We start from the raw sequence: 13,219 nt of genomic DNA, 5'->3' as shown, positions 1-13,219 counted from the left end.
TATTTGGTGTTACAAAATTCTTTGTGTCTAGCATGGCTATTTTCTTACTGGTGAGCATGTTATTGTACAGTCACATAAAAGATCAATGGCTTACAACATCTCAACATTGCAAGTAGCTAATATTAATTGGGGGAAAAATACAGCCCTTCACGGAAAAATATCAATGTTAACTAACAACGACAACAAGAAAATACCTCATCAACACAGACCATATCTAAGCAATCTAACTGTTGAAAAGGGCATCCACTTAGATGATTGTGAAGGATGCTGACGAAATGTTACCTCAAGATATATGGCACCCTATCTGATCTGTTTGTAATTCCAATCGTACCTGAAAGGCAATCAAAGTCCAATGACCAAGTAATAACAGCAAAAGGTGGTGGAACCGTGGAACGTGAAGGCAACCATTTCTACATTCATAAGGTTTTTCTAACTCTTTTTTATACAAAAACCTGTTTGGCACACAGGAATTTTTTTTGACCAAATTGGTTTTTGTGCTGTCTACCCAACACTATATGATTTTCCTCTCATAGCACCTTTCTCTGACCAAGAAATTCTTGCAGCAGTCAAAGATGTTCCAAAAGACAAAAGACCAGATGGTTTTGGTTTGGGCTGCTACCATTTTTTTTTTTTGCAACTTACTAAGCACCACATACATCAAACTTTCCGGGATTTTCATAACTGCATTCTAGATCGTGTGAGAATCAGCAGATCTTTCATGGTTCTTCTTAAGAAAAATAAAGATTATTGCACTCCAGATTCGTATCAACCAATCTCTCTGTTAAATTGCCCAGTAAAATTGGTAACAACAGTTCTCTCTGCAAGATTCCAAATGGAAATTTAGCGAATCAAGAGCAAACTGGTTTTGTTAAGAGAAGATGTATAGCAGGCAACTTCATGGTTGCTGCAGACTTAGTTCAATACTTCAATGTTGCGAAAAAAGGAAAAAGAGAGCTGACATCCTTAAACTTGATGAAAGCTTTTGACACAGTTTTCTTGGGAATGCCTGTTCAGGCTTTTGCAAGTGAGAGGCATCCCAAAAAAATTGTATCAACTGGACGTCAGCTTTAAAAGCAGCATCAAAGACGGCGGTTTTATCAAATGGCACACCGGGACCCTGGATTCAAATGAGAAAAGGGCTTCGTCAAGGGGATCATCTTTCACCTGTGCGTTGCATAATAGTTGCAGACATCCTTCAACAAACAATCAACCGTTTTACACCGGAAGGGGTTCTAAGACACCCATTCTACCCAACAGCCCTTGCCTAGTTCTACAATATGCAGACGAAACTTTGATCATTATCGAAGGAGATACTGTACAAGTGAAATGGTTACATGAGATCCTCACTGATTTTGCAAAGAAACACTGGTGTTAATGTCAATTCTTTTAAAGTCCACCTTTATCTCTATATGTTGGAATGATTAGGAAATTCAAAGCATCTCAAACATCTTAAGCTGTCCAATTTCATCCTTCCCTCAAATCTATCTTGGCCTGCCACTATCCCACGTGAAATCCAGTCCAAGATCCTGTGATCCTGTCTAAAATCGATACTAGTATTGACACTTTCTCCAGGAGAGGTATAACCAGTGGTGGGAGGCGGCTCATTTTAACTAACTCAGCCGTGACGACTAGATTAGCCTACTTGATGTCGTGTTTAAGGGTCCCTGAATGGCTGATTGTTGGGTATTAACGACCTCCTAATGCCGCTTAAAGCAACAGTCATGAAGGCCCAGGCCCACCTGCGGTAATTACGATTACCGCCGACCCGGTAGAGGCAGAGAACATCCCACTCCGTCTCGCCCGACCCAGGGCCCCGGGGTCGGACAATCCCGACCCCTCGATGGCGGGACTCCGCCTCGCCCGACCGCGGTCTCAGGGTCGGGAGCGCCCGACCCCTCGCCGCAAGGCTCCGCTTCGCCCGACCCCGGGCGTAGGGGTCGGACTCATCCGGGCCCACGAGACAAGTGTCCACCTCGGGCGCAGACCGACGGACGAGGGAGCGGATCTTGTGGGCCCCCCCAGCGAGGAGACCATCGACGGGCGACAGCCGTCGAGGAGACCATCGACGGGACGCGACGGCGGCCGCCCTCCTCCGGCAGACGCGCCGGCAGGAGCCGAAGGCCGGCGAGGGCGCCGGTGGCCTGGGGACTTGGTCCCTCTCCTTGTGTTGTATTATTCTACCTAGCTTTGTTTATCTCTTTTACTTCTCCTGACAGCCGGTCTCACCTGTAACCTCGGTGGCCTCCTTGCGTGAGACAGGGGGGGCTTCCAAGCCAACAGAACACACTCACACCCACTTAGAGCATCAGTGCACACCCAAGAGGCCTGGGATCAGCTCCCTCTCTCGCACTCCTGTAACCCCTCACCCCTACTACAGAACCCCGCGTGGGCAACACGAGCAGCTCCTGATAATCTTGACAACGACACTGATATAAGAGATTGACAAAAGAAGAGCTTTATTCTGGAAAGGGGAAAACATGTGACTGGATCCGGTTTCCCTCATAAACTGGATCTAACTCTCTTCTTCTTATTAATATACGCCGGACATCCTCCGGATCTTTTGAAAAAAATTCTGGAAAGGGGAAAACATGTGACTGGTGCTAACTGCATCTGCATGGTAGCATGGGAAACTGCTTGTCGCCCTCAGAATGAAATGGTTTAGGGACAAAAAAGTATAGAACAACAAAGCATCAGTTTACTTTTTAAGTTTTTGCACAAAATTCACATACAGCCAAACTCCCCTTGGGAAAGATGGATTAATACAACAGTTGTCGTTGTCAAGATTTGCAGATCGAGACTTAGACCAGTAAATTTCTTTTATGCACGTAAGGCTTCGGATGGTGGCGCGGGAGACACGGGGTTGTTAGACTGGTTCGGGCAAAAGAGGCGGGGTTCTGTAGTAGTTTCAGAGGGGCGAGAGAGGGAACTGATCCCAAGTCTCTTGAGCGTGCTTGTGCTCCAAGGGAGCGTGAGAGTGTACTGTTGGCCGGAAGAGAGAGAGTCCCCTGTCTCAGGACCCCCGGTCCTCCTTTTATAGCGCAAGAAGGAGCTCGGGGTTACAGTTGAGACAGGCCTCAGGAGGAGAGGAAGAAAGGATAAGCTAAGTAGGAAAATAATGCAAGGGGATCGAGGGTCCCAAGGCCGCCGCTCTTGCTCCGGCCTCCGGTCCCTGTCAGCACGTCCGGCGAGGGAGGGCGATTCCTTCCCGATCTTGTCGATGATCTCCCTGGTCGCCGTCGCCATCGAGCGTGATGATGATCCTCGGCCTCGGCATCCGTGCCCGCCGGGGAGGAAGTCCGATTCTGTTGCCCCGCCGATTACCGTAAGACCCGGACGTCACATCCCTGAAACTGCCGTTGGGAGCACGGGGCGCAAGAGCAAGTGACGCGCCCTCCTGTGCCGTTCGGCGCAGCTCATGAGTACCCTGTGGCGAATCAGAAGGAGCCGCGGCCACTGCAGCTCGCGCCGCACGGCCGCGCACCGGTATCCGTGACCGGTTACGTTGGGGACGCCGCTCCCTTTTGGCTTGACAGGGCCGCGGCGCATTTATGGCGAGGTCGATAGGGGGACCCACGAGATCGTTATCCTGATCCTCCAGTCCGCGCCCGAGGGGAATATCCGTCTCGTGGGCCCGAGTGAGCCCGACCCCCGCGCCCAGGGTCGGGCGAGGCGGAGCCTTGCGGCGAGGGGTCGGGCGCTCCCGACCTTGGGACCGCGGTCGGGCGAGGCGGAGTCCCTCCATCGAGGGGTCGGGATGTCCGACCCCGTGGCCCCGGGTCGGGCGAGACGGAGTGGGCCGTCCTCTGTCCTTACTGGGTCGGCTGTAATCCAAATTACCGCAGGTGGGCCTGGGCCTTCATGACTGTCGCTTTAAGCGGTATTAGGAGGTCGTTAATATTTCCCCCCAACAACAGTGTTTGCCAATGGCAAAACGACTTGGGGATAAAGAGAATAAATCGATACATGTTGATTATTTGTCAGTCCAGTCATGTATCGATACATGTGGGAGTGGGGGTCAAATGATCAATTAACAAAAAAATAAGGCAATTAATGTGGGATCAAACATGTAGTTAATGTCGTTTTGCATATGCCAATAGGGGTTTGAAAAGACCGTCTATAAACGTTTGATGGTGTGAATATAATTAACAACTGAAGTCTTGAGGCACTTTGTCTTTAAGCTTTTCGAAGTGAATAGTTAACAAAGTAAACATAAATATATGGGAGAATTGTATATATCTCCCACAAAGTCAAAAGGAGGTTTGAAATGGATTCTTTAAGAAAATCAGAGGGTTTAAACTTTTGTAAACCACGGAATAGAAGCACCTCATGCATGGTACTGTACTTCCAAACAATGCAGAGATCCCAGTATCCCACTAATGCCGCCTCGCCCGCGCCACTCTACCTGACACGGCCACAAAGCACAAATTCCCCTTCTCCTACCCTTCCCGTGATGCCACAAAGCACAATTAATTCAGGGAACAAAACCTTGCACAGGAATTTTTCTGCACACACGGATTGTACATATGTTCCGTATTTCCATGCACGCACGGAGAGTTTTCCTGGGGAGATATAATAAATACGTTTTGAAATAAAAAATCATACAATATCCATAAAAAATACATAAGACCATCTCCAATCACACGTACAGATAGATAATATAATATATAAAAATGGAATACAAGTATGAACTTTGGCATACAAGTCTTTCATGAGGAACTTTTGGCACAGAACAAATTATGATTTTAACTCCTTTTCACAAGCTTCACGTAGACCCTGCCATTGCAAAGGATTCAAACAGTAGGAACAATGCTGAAAAGAAAAGGGTAAAGAGCGATGGTACTTTAACTTGGTTACAGCTATAGTTGGCCAAATGGGCCGGGCTAAACGGGCGGTACAAGGCCCAGCCTGTTTTGGCCCAGCACCAGCACGGCCTGGCCCGCCGTTACAAGGGCCTGTGCCGGCACGGCCCGACGTAGCAGGTCTCCGCCAGTCCGCCGCAATCACCACTCGTCTCGACGGCTCCACTCCGCTTCCGTGCCTGTCTACCTCCTTCGATCCTTCCCCTCCCTGGCTCCCTCCCTCTTCCTCATCACCGGTCACCGGCGCCACTCCCGGTCATCAGCTCCCACCCCCCTCGCCTGTCCGCCTCCTTCCCCTTCTCGATCTAGATCTTGCTGGTCCGCCTCCGCCTCTTGCCTCGGTGCCTCCTTCCCCTCCTCAATCTAGATCTCAACGTGCTCGGATGCTCCGGCAGCGCAAGTACGTTCTTCTTCTTCCCCTTCTCACCTAATCCCATTCTCACATCTTGACCTAATCCCCTCCGCATCTTGTCTTGTAGGTCGTTGGCCGAGCACGATGCCATCGTGCTCGCGCGGGTGCGGCGCGCGCCATTGAGGAGCCTAAGCCGCCGAGGCGCCTAGGAGGCGATGAGGAGGGAGGTCATCGGAGTCTCGGAGATGGAGACTGATACACCGAATAGCTCAAATAAAATTTGATTTTTCCTGTGCATTCCCTATTGGCTATTTCATTGTGATCTTGGCATAATGGCATGCATTGTTATTTTGGGAATCTATTGGATGGTTTTTCTTTCACGGGCCGATGGGCGACCCGGTCCACCTAGGTTGTGGGGCTATCGTGCCGGCTCAGCCCGTATAAGGTTTAAAGAGTCGGGTCTGGGCCTCTAAGCTGGCACGACAAACAGCCTAGCCCGACACGACACTGTAGCCGGGCTGATACATGCTGGGCCGATGCAGGCTGGGCCAGGCCGGGCTGGGCGGCCCATTTGGCCACGTATAGTTACAGCAAAGAGGAACCGTGCAAAGCTGAAAAGTTAAGTGTAGTACAGTTGAAAACCAGGTGAGAGTACAGAAGTTGATCCGAACCTCTTGTTTACGAGCTGCAGCATGGGAGGAGAGAGAGAGAAATTAAAAATCGTCGCTACGGCCAGCGACTCTCGAGAAATTAGTTTTATAATTAGCTCATGTTTAGTTCTTCTAATTAGCATCCGAATATCCGGTGTGACACTGCTAAAGTTTAGCACCTAAGTATCCAAACAGCCCCGAGAAGGCATGCTTTTACTGTGTCGATTAGCTGAGGTGGCTTGCCGCAGATAGTTTACTAGTACTGCTGACCTTCGTTTCCGAATACTTGACAACTTTAACCAACGCACGATTACAAAGTAGTCACTTTGTATGTAAGAAATAATCAAAATCCCTTTATAAAGTTATCTCCCAACGTCTCTATAACATTCTTGTAGCATTGATTCTATAACATTCTTGTAGCATTGAGTGAGCTACGTTTCGGAAAACGTGAAGTGCTATGTATTTGGAAACAAATAAAGTGATCAAAATTGTCTAAGTATATATTTGAAAACCGAGGTTGGTATACTCCGTATATCTACAACCATTGAGGGTGCTGGCTACGTAGGGTAGGGTTTCGGCGCGGCGATCGTGCGTGTGTAGTGGCGGCGCATTCTTCTGGTCCGATACCGCGGCAAGCGGGTGGTCGGTGGTCCGGCTGACGACGACCAGTCGACCACCACCGACCAGAGAGGGTTGCTGGCTTGCTAGCTGCTGCAATATTGCACGGCCGGCCTTGCTGGCCCACGTACGATTTGATGATGTATGTTGCGTGATTTTCAGGCCTGTATGGTTGTGCTTGCTACTTTGATTCACCGTGGAGTACTACCGCCGAGGGCCCGTTTGGATACACCCCGCTAAACTTCAGCACCTATCACATCAGATGTTTTGATACTAATTAGGAGTATTAAACATAGTCTAATTACAAAATTAATTGCACCTAAGGAGTCTAATTCGCGAGACGAATCTATTAAGCCTAATTAGTCCATGATTTGACAAGATGGTGCTGCAGTAACCATTTACTAATGATGGATTAATTAGCTTTAATAGATTCATCTCGCGAATTAGCACAGGGTTCTGCAATTAGTTTTATAATTAGTTCATGTTTAGTCCTCCTGATTAGCATCCGAACATCTGATGTGACACTGCCAAACACCCCTGAGTTTTTTTTTCTGTCAGACTTGAACTTATAGAATGCGTGGCCTTGTACAAATCTCAAGTCTGAACCGATCAAACGCTCCACTGAACAGTCGGCGTGTGCGGTGTGCCCATCACATTCGCAATCGCAGCCAACCTGCGGTAGATTGAAGATGTTCACCCTGCGCCATGGTCTCTGCATGCAGGCTCTCGCAGACTCCATGTGGTTTCGGATCCAACGACCAACATGGATAACGTAAGATACAGGAAGCCAGAGCAATACTGTTCCGATCCAAGATCCATGCCTGCAAGTCAACAACTCATCTTTGTTCCCCGACCTGTAATCTTGGGCAGTTGGGCGGAAAGAAGAAACAAGGTCTGAGAATGAAGAAGTTAGAAGCTGCTCCTGACGCTCCACCAGGCACCAGCAAATTCTCTGGTCAGCATCTGGCAGCTCCTATGAAGCTACGTGACATCCTACAAGCTACAAATCGCAAACCGAAATGGAAAAAAAAAAAGAGCAAAAGTTTCTCTAATATCTGGCACTAGTTACTGATCAACAAGCAGCTCGTCGACGAGCTCCTCCGCGTCGGCCCCGGCGACGACGAGCTCCATCTGGTCGCGGAGGTACCGGTGCAGCAGCCGCGTCCGGTCGCCGGCGTCGTCGTCGGCCGCGATGATCTCCTCCCGCCACGGTACGACTCCCCCTCGCCCGCCGCAGCCACGCGAGGTCGTCCTCAGCTGCTTCCTGACCCTGCGGAAGCGGACGGCGGCGACGGCGCAGCAGAGCAGCGGCAGCCAGAGGAGCGCCAGCGCCAGGAGCACGGGCAACAGCCACAGCGCGAGAGCCGCCGCGGCCAGCGCGCGCCAGGACGTCGGAACCACGCCGCCGCCGCTGCCCATCCGCGGCCGGCGGGAGGCTATATACATATATCTAGGTTGCAGCCAGCGATCGACGGGGATGTGCAAGGAAGGGCGGTTTGCTTGCTTGTTCCTGGCTTGGGAACTCGAGTAGGAGTAGCGGCAAAGGTTGGTGCTTTTGCTTTGGGCGGGCGTTGCTTCTGCCAAAAGCGTCGCCCCGGGTTCCCGTCTCCCTCATCCCCCAGCGTAGTTTGTGTAGGGTAGGGGTGCCGACTGCCTTCACCTTTCGACGCGTCGCCGGCTCAGCGTGCCTTGCTTGTCCGAGTCGGAGAGGAGGATCGCGGGTGTGGGCACGCCACCTGATTTTATCCGCCTTTAGCACTACCAGGGCACATCATCCATCACTGGAAGGTTTCGTTGTTCCTCTGGCAGGGGCGGCAGAAGCCCGTACCGGGATCTTTAATTTCTGATGGGCGACCTTCATTAATGCAGCTGTCCACAGTAGCTTCCCCGGGGTAGCTGGGTGGGACTGGGAGGTAGTAGGGTCACGATCAGGTTCAGCTGCACGGATGGTCGGTGGCCCAGTCCCCACAGCTGAGTCGAGCTGGGCTGGGCTATCCCGGCCCGAATCGGCCCTTTCGATGGATGATCCCTTCCCTGGGCCGTATCGGGCCTTATGTTGGTTGGGTTGATCCCTTCCTTCCCGGGCCGACGTTTCCATGGAGATTGGAGAGAGGGACAAGGAATGAAACTGCAGACAGGAAGGGAAATGATCGAGTGAAGCGTGTTGGCGCTTTCAGCTAAGGAAGGCTACATGGATGATGATGATGATGCATGGATGGAGCGCCAACACCAAACAGTGCCTAGCTACCTAGGCTGCTGCTAGTACTACCTATGAGCCTATGACTACACCAAGCAGCTCCTGTAGTAGCCTAGCTAGTAGACAACCATGCAATTATATAAATAAATACCAGGTTGTAGTTTCCTTTACGCACGCTGCTTCTTCTACTTCTAGTATTTCATACGGGCCGGTACACCTGCAGGTAGCTGGTGCCTAGGTATACCGTGCAAATTAAGCAATCCAGTGGCATACGCATACGCTCCGGGCTCCCTGATCCGCTTCAGGAGTCTGGACTTCCTCGCCACCGGGGAGGGGATCGAGCTGATCCCTCTCCTCGTCTGGCCCGCTCGTCCCCCCATCCCCGGCTCCACCGCCGGGAAGCGGCGAGCCGAGCGCGCGCCGGTGGGCCTCCCCCAGAGGGGCGGCTCCACCTGGAACATAGAACAGCTAAGACGCTTCTACCCCTAGCTTTCGTTTCCAAGTTCTGTGCATACACACTTGTGTACATTTAAAATTTTTTACGGAAAAAAGAATTTTGAGATGGTTCCATTCAAGTTTCACCTCGAACTCAGGGATATCCGACCCTGGCTCTGCTTCAGGGCCGCACATCCCTCGGGGGCTATCAGGGGCTCCGGCCTAAAGCCACTTGACACCCTCTCAAAACGCTCTCTTTCCGAGCCGACCCCCTTTCTGAACTTTTGGGCATAAAAAGGAGAGAGTGCACGAACGGTGTTCAGGCAAGATTGATCGGACTGCGAAAAAACCTACGCCCCAGCGGCTACGGTGTCCTCGCTCATCAAAGCTTACTGACATGCCCGACAACACACTCTAAACTTTCCAAGTCCAAAAAACAAGAAAGGGAATCGAAAACTTTTTTACGACAATCCATAGAAAAAGCCCCTGTGGCCATCACAAAATAAGTCTGAAACTGACGTATTTAAAGTTTAACACCCGTCACATCGAATGTTTGGATGCTAATTAGGAGTATTAAACATAGACTAATTACAAAACTAATTGCACAGATGGAGTGTAATTCGTAAGGCGAATCTATTAAGCCTAATTAGTTCATGATTTGATAATGTGGTGCTACAGTAACCATTTGCTGATGATGGATTAATTAGGCTTAATAGATTCGTCACGCGAATTAGCACAGGGTTCTGCAATTAGTTTTATAATTAGCTCATATTTAGTTCTCCTAATTAGCATCCGAACATCCGATGTGACACTGTTAAAGTTTAGCACCTCGTATCCAAACATCTTGGGCGCCAACCCGATACAGTTAACTCGTCCGGGGATCTTCGGGAGGGACGGCTTCATCCTCCAGGAGCTTCGCCAAGGCCTCCGCCGGGTCGAGCACCGACGCGTCGATCTCGTCCAGCTCGGCCTCGGAGTAGCCGGCGGCGTACCCCCCGCTCATCCCGGCGAAGTTGATGCCGGAGTAATGGGAGCCGAAGACCCCGAAGGCTCGCCTCACGCCGGTGTGGAGCGCCTCCAGGGCGATCTCGCGGGCTCGGCGGTACGTCCCGAGGACACGAGTCGCCAGCGAGCTCGTCCCCTCCTCCTGGACCACGCTGAGGCCGTCACAGACGACGCGGACCGCATCCCGCAGGGCGCCGTGCTCAGCGCGTTCCGCGTCGAGCGCCTCCCTCAGCCGGGCGAGCTCGCCTGCAGGGATCACCCAGAAGAACCCGCTAAATCGAAAATCACCGCAACATCACAAAGACAAAGAAATGAACAGAGTCTTACCCTCGGACTGGGCCTTCAGCTGGCGCTCCCGGTTGAGCCCCTGGGCCACGGAGGCCTGAAGCTCCCGCGCTTGCGCTTGAAGCTGACCGACCTCCGCCCCAAGGTCGGCCGCCGCCTTCACGGCCTCCTCCTTCCGGACCTTCTCGGCGTCCCGGTCCTGCCAAGCCTTTTGCCGCTCGCGCCGGATGCGTTCGACGGTCTTGTGAAGGGCTTCATGCTCCCCCTTCAGCCGTGCGAGCTCCTCGGCGTCGTGGCGGGCCTTTTCGGCAGCGGCCTGGAACTCCTCGCGGTCGCAGCGGGTCCTCTCGGCGACGACCTGGAGCTTGGCCTCCGCCCGTCGCGCATCCTCCTGAGCCGCTTGCTCGCGCCTCTGTAGATCGTTGATGACCTGCTGGGCGGCGGCAACTTGCATGGACAGCTCCCTGGTCCGCTGCCTCTCCAAGTTGAAGCGCTCCCAGAGCCCCCGCTCCAGCCGAAGGAAAATGGATTTCCCTCGACTGCATTCTTGGAGAGCCTGCAAAACAATACGACATCAGGGGTAAAACAACAGGGAGGATACAACCACCAACGGAGAAGGTACCATACCTGGCTACCAGGGAGGACGACGCCGTCCATCTACCCCAACGCCGAGGACAGAGCCGCGCGGACGATAGCAAGGCCGCCCTGCATCGCCTGCCACTTGCCCCATTCCGTGGCATCATCCAACGTGAAGAGGGGCCTCTGCGGGTCGTCACGGGACGACCAACGCAGGACGGACCCTCTCCACGCACTGGGAACGGGAGTGGTCGAGGCAGAGGCGGAAGCCGACCTCGACGCTGCCGTCAAAACGGGCTCCACCATCCCGGAAGCCGCCGGGCTCACCGACGGTCCCGAGGCACGCGCCCCTGCCCCCGTCGAAGCCGCCACGGGCCCGCCAGTCGGCGCCACCACCTCCGACGCGGGCGCCGGAGCGAGCGTCCCCGTGGCCGCTTCGCCCTCCGTCGCGACCGCCGAGGCAGGCGTCCCCGCCCCCATCGGGGCCTCTGGAGCAGGCACCTCCGCCTCCGCCGCCGGTGCCACCTCCGCCGGAGCTCCCCGGGCGGAAGTCCCCGTCTCCGTCGCCACTACCTCCTCTGTCGCAGCCGCCGCGGCAGGCGTCCCAGTCTCCCCCGGTGCCGCTGTCCCCGCCGTGGCCGCCGGGGGCAGGCTCCCTTTCCGCCGTCGCCGCCGCCATCCCCGTCGCGGCCGCTGGGACATCCGTCCCCGTCTCCACCGCCGCTGTTCCCTCCGCCTCGTCGGCGTCGAGGTCGATCACCTCCCCGTCCTGAGGGCCCCCGGGAGCGATACTCTGCACCGCGGGGTCAGCCGAAGAAGCGGAAGGCGGAGCGGGGTCCGCGTCCTCTCCCGTGCCCGGTGGCGGCACCACTCCACCGGTCGCCACCGCGGGGCCACCTCCGCGGTGGGACCCGCGACCTCACCAGGGACCCCGCTGCTTGCCGTGGGTGGGACCGCGGTGCGCCCCGCAGGGGTGGACAACACCCGCAGCGCCTTCTTGGGCGCCAGCTGCGGGACGAGACCTCGAGGGACGGTGCTGCAAAAACAATCAACAAACGTCAGCGGAAACGAACATAATGCATGGAAAGGAACGAGGTTCGCGAGGAAATTTAACTCACGATCCCCCAGCGCAAGGACGGCGTGCGCGCTTCGCCTCCGAGCCGGACGCCGACCCCGTCCCCGGGGCGTCCGGCAGCGGCCGCTTGTCTCCGCTCCTCTGCTCCTGGGCCGCAGGTGTGGGGACGGGGGCGGGCTCCGTAGACCCCCGGGGGGTACTCCGCGCCGACCACTGGGGGGCGCTCCGCGCCGGCTCCTGGGGGACGGCCCCAGAGCTTTGCGGGACCAAGTCCCGGGCGGACGATCCGCCCGCTTCATCCCTCGCGGCCGTTTGGGAGCGCGTCTCCCGAACAACGAGCGCGCCTGACCGGGGGGACAGGACAAACTCCTCCTCCTCCTCCTCCTCGTCATCCTCCTCCTCCTCCTCCTCATCGTCGTCGTCGTCGCCGTCGCCGTCGCCGTCGTCATCCGACATGACCTGTCCTCGTCGCCGCCGCTGGAACTCCTTGGCGGCCCTATTCTTCTTCTTCGACGTCTCCTTGTCCTTGCGGCGCTTTTGCTTCTCAGCAAGGAGACGGTTCTGCAGCCGCCGCTCGGCGTCCTCCGGCACCGGCGGGCGCGAGTCCACGACCCGGGTCATGCTGCCCTGCAAACGCGAAAAGGCCCCGCGTCAGAGCGGCGAACCAAGAAACACGAAAAAATAAGGTTGGCGCACAAAATCCTTGCCAGGTCAATGAAGTTCTCGTCCGGGCGCATCGAAGGGTGACCGGGCACCGGGTAGTCGGCGTCCTTGTCCTCCAGCGCCTCCCGAATCCGCTGCCGGATCTCGGAGGCGGTGAGCGCACCCGTCGCAAGGACGGTACCCTCGGTCGGCACGCCCGGAGTCATGTCGGCGAGCGAGCGGACCCGGAGCATCAGCGACGCCACCCGTCGGGCGTGGTACGCCCCGATGACTCCGGCTCCGGTCAACCCCCTCCCCTTTAAGTGCTCGATGGCCTGCAGCAGGCCATGGATCCGCTTCTTCTCGTTATCGACCGGGCCGTACGCCCACAACTCCGGCGCCGCCTCGATAGTGCGGCGGGTGAACTCCGGCAACGGGAGTTCGAGTAGTTCTTCACATAGAACCACTGCTGGTGCCACCCTTTGTGGGACGCTGCGGTCTTCATCGCCATGTACTCCTTGGCGC

The 13,219-nt window shown here is 54.8% G+C and overlaps 1 protein-coding gene across 1 annotated transcript; it reads right to left on the bottom strand.

Moving 5' to 3' along the window:
- Positions 1-6,998: 6,998 nt before the first annotated feature.
- LOC117864169 (uncharacterized) lies at positions 6,999-8,587 on the bottom strand. Its single transcript, XM_034748184.2, has one exon. The coding sequence runs from the start codon at positions 7,923-7,925 to the stop codon at positions 7,545-7,547; it is 381 nt and encodes a 126-aa protein (XP_034604075.1). The 5' UTR covers positions 7,926-8,587; the 3' UTR covers positions 6,999-7,544.
- Between the last annotated feature and the right edge of the window lie 4,632 nt (positions 8,588-13,219).

Source organism: Setaria viridis, chromosome 7 (genome assembly GCF_005286985.2).
Source record: "Setaria viridis chromosome 7, Setaria_viridis_v4.0, whole genome shotgun sequence".
Lineage (NCBI taxonomy): Eukaryota > Viridiplantae > Streptophyta > Magnoliopsida > Poales > Poaceae > Setaria > Setaria viridis.
Note: the sequence above shows the minus strand (reverse complement) of the source record. Positions and strands in the feature narration are given on the sequence as shown.

Excerpts from the sequence above, each read along its gene's own strand:
- LOC117864169 (XM_034748184.2), bottom strand. The coding sequence starts at position 7,925 with ATGTATATAGCCTCCCGCCGGCCGCGGATGGGCAGCGGCGGCGGCGTG.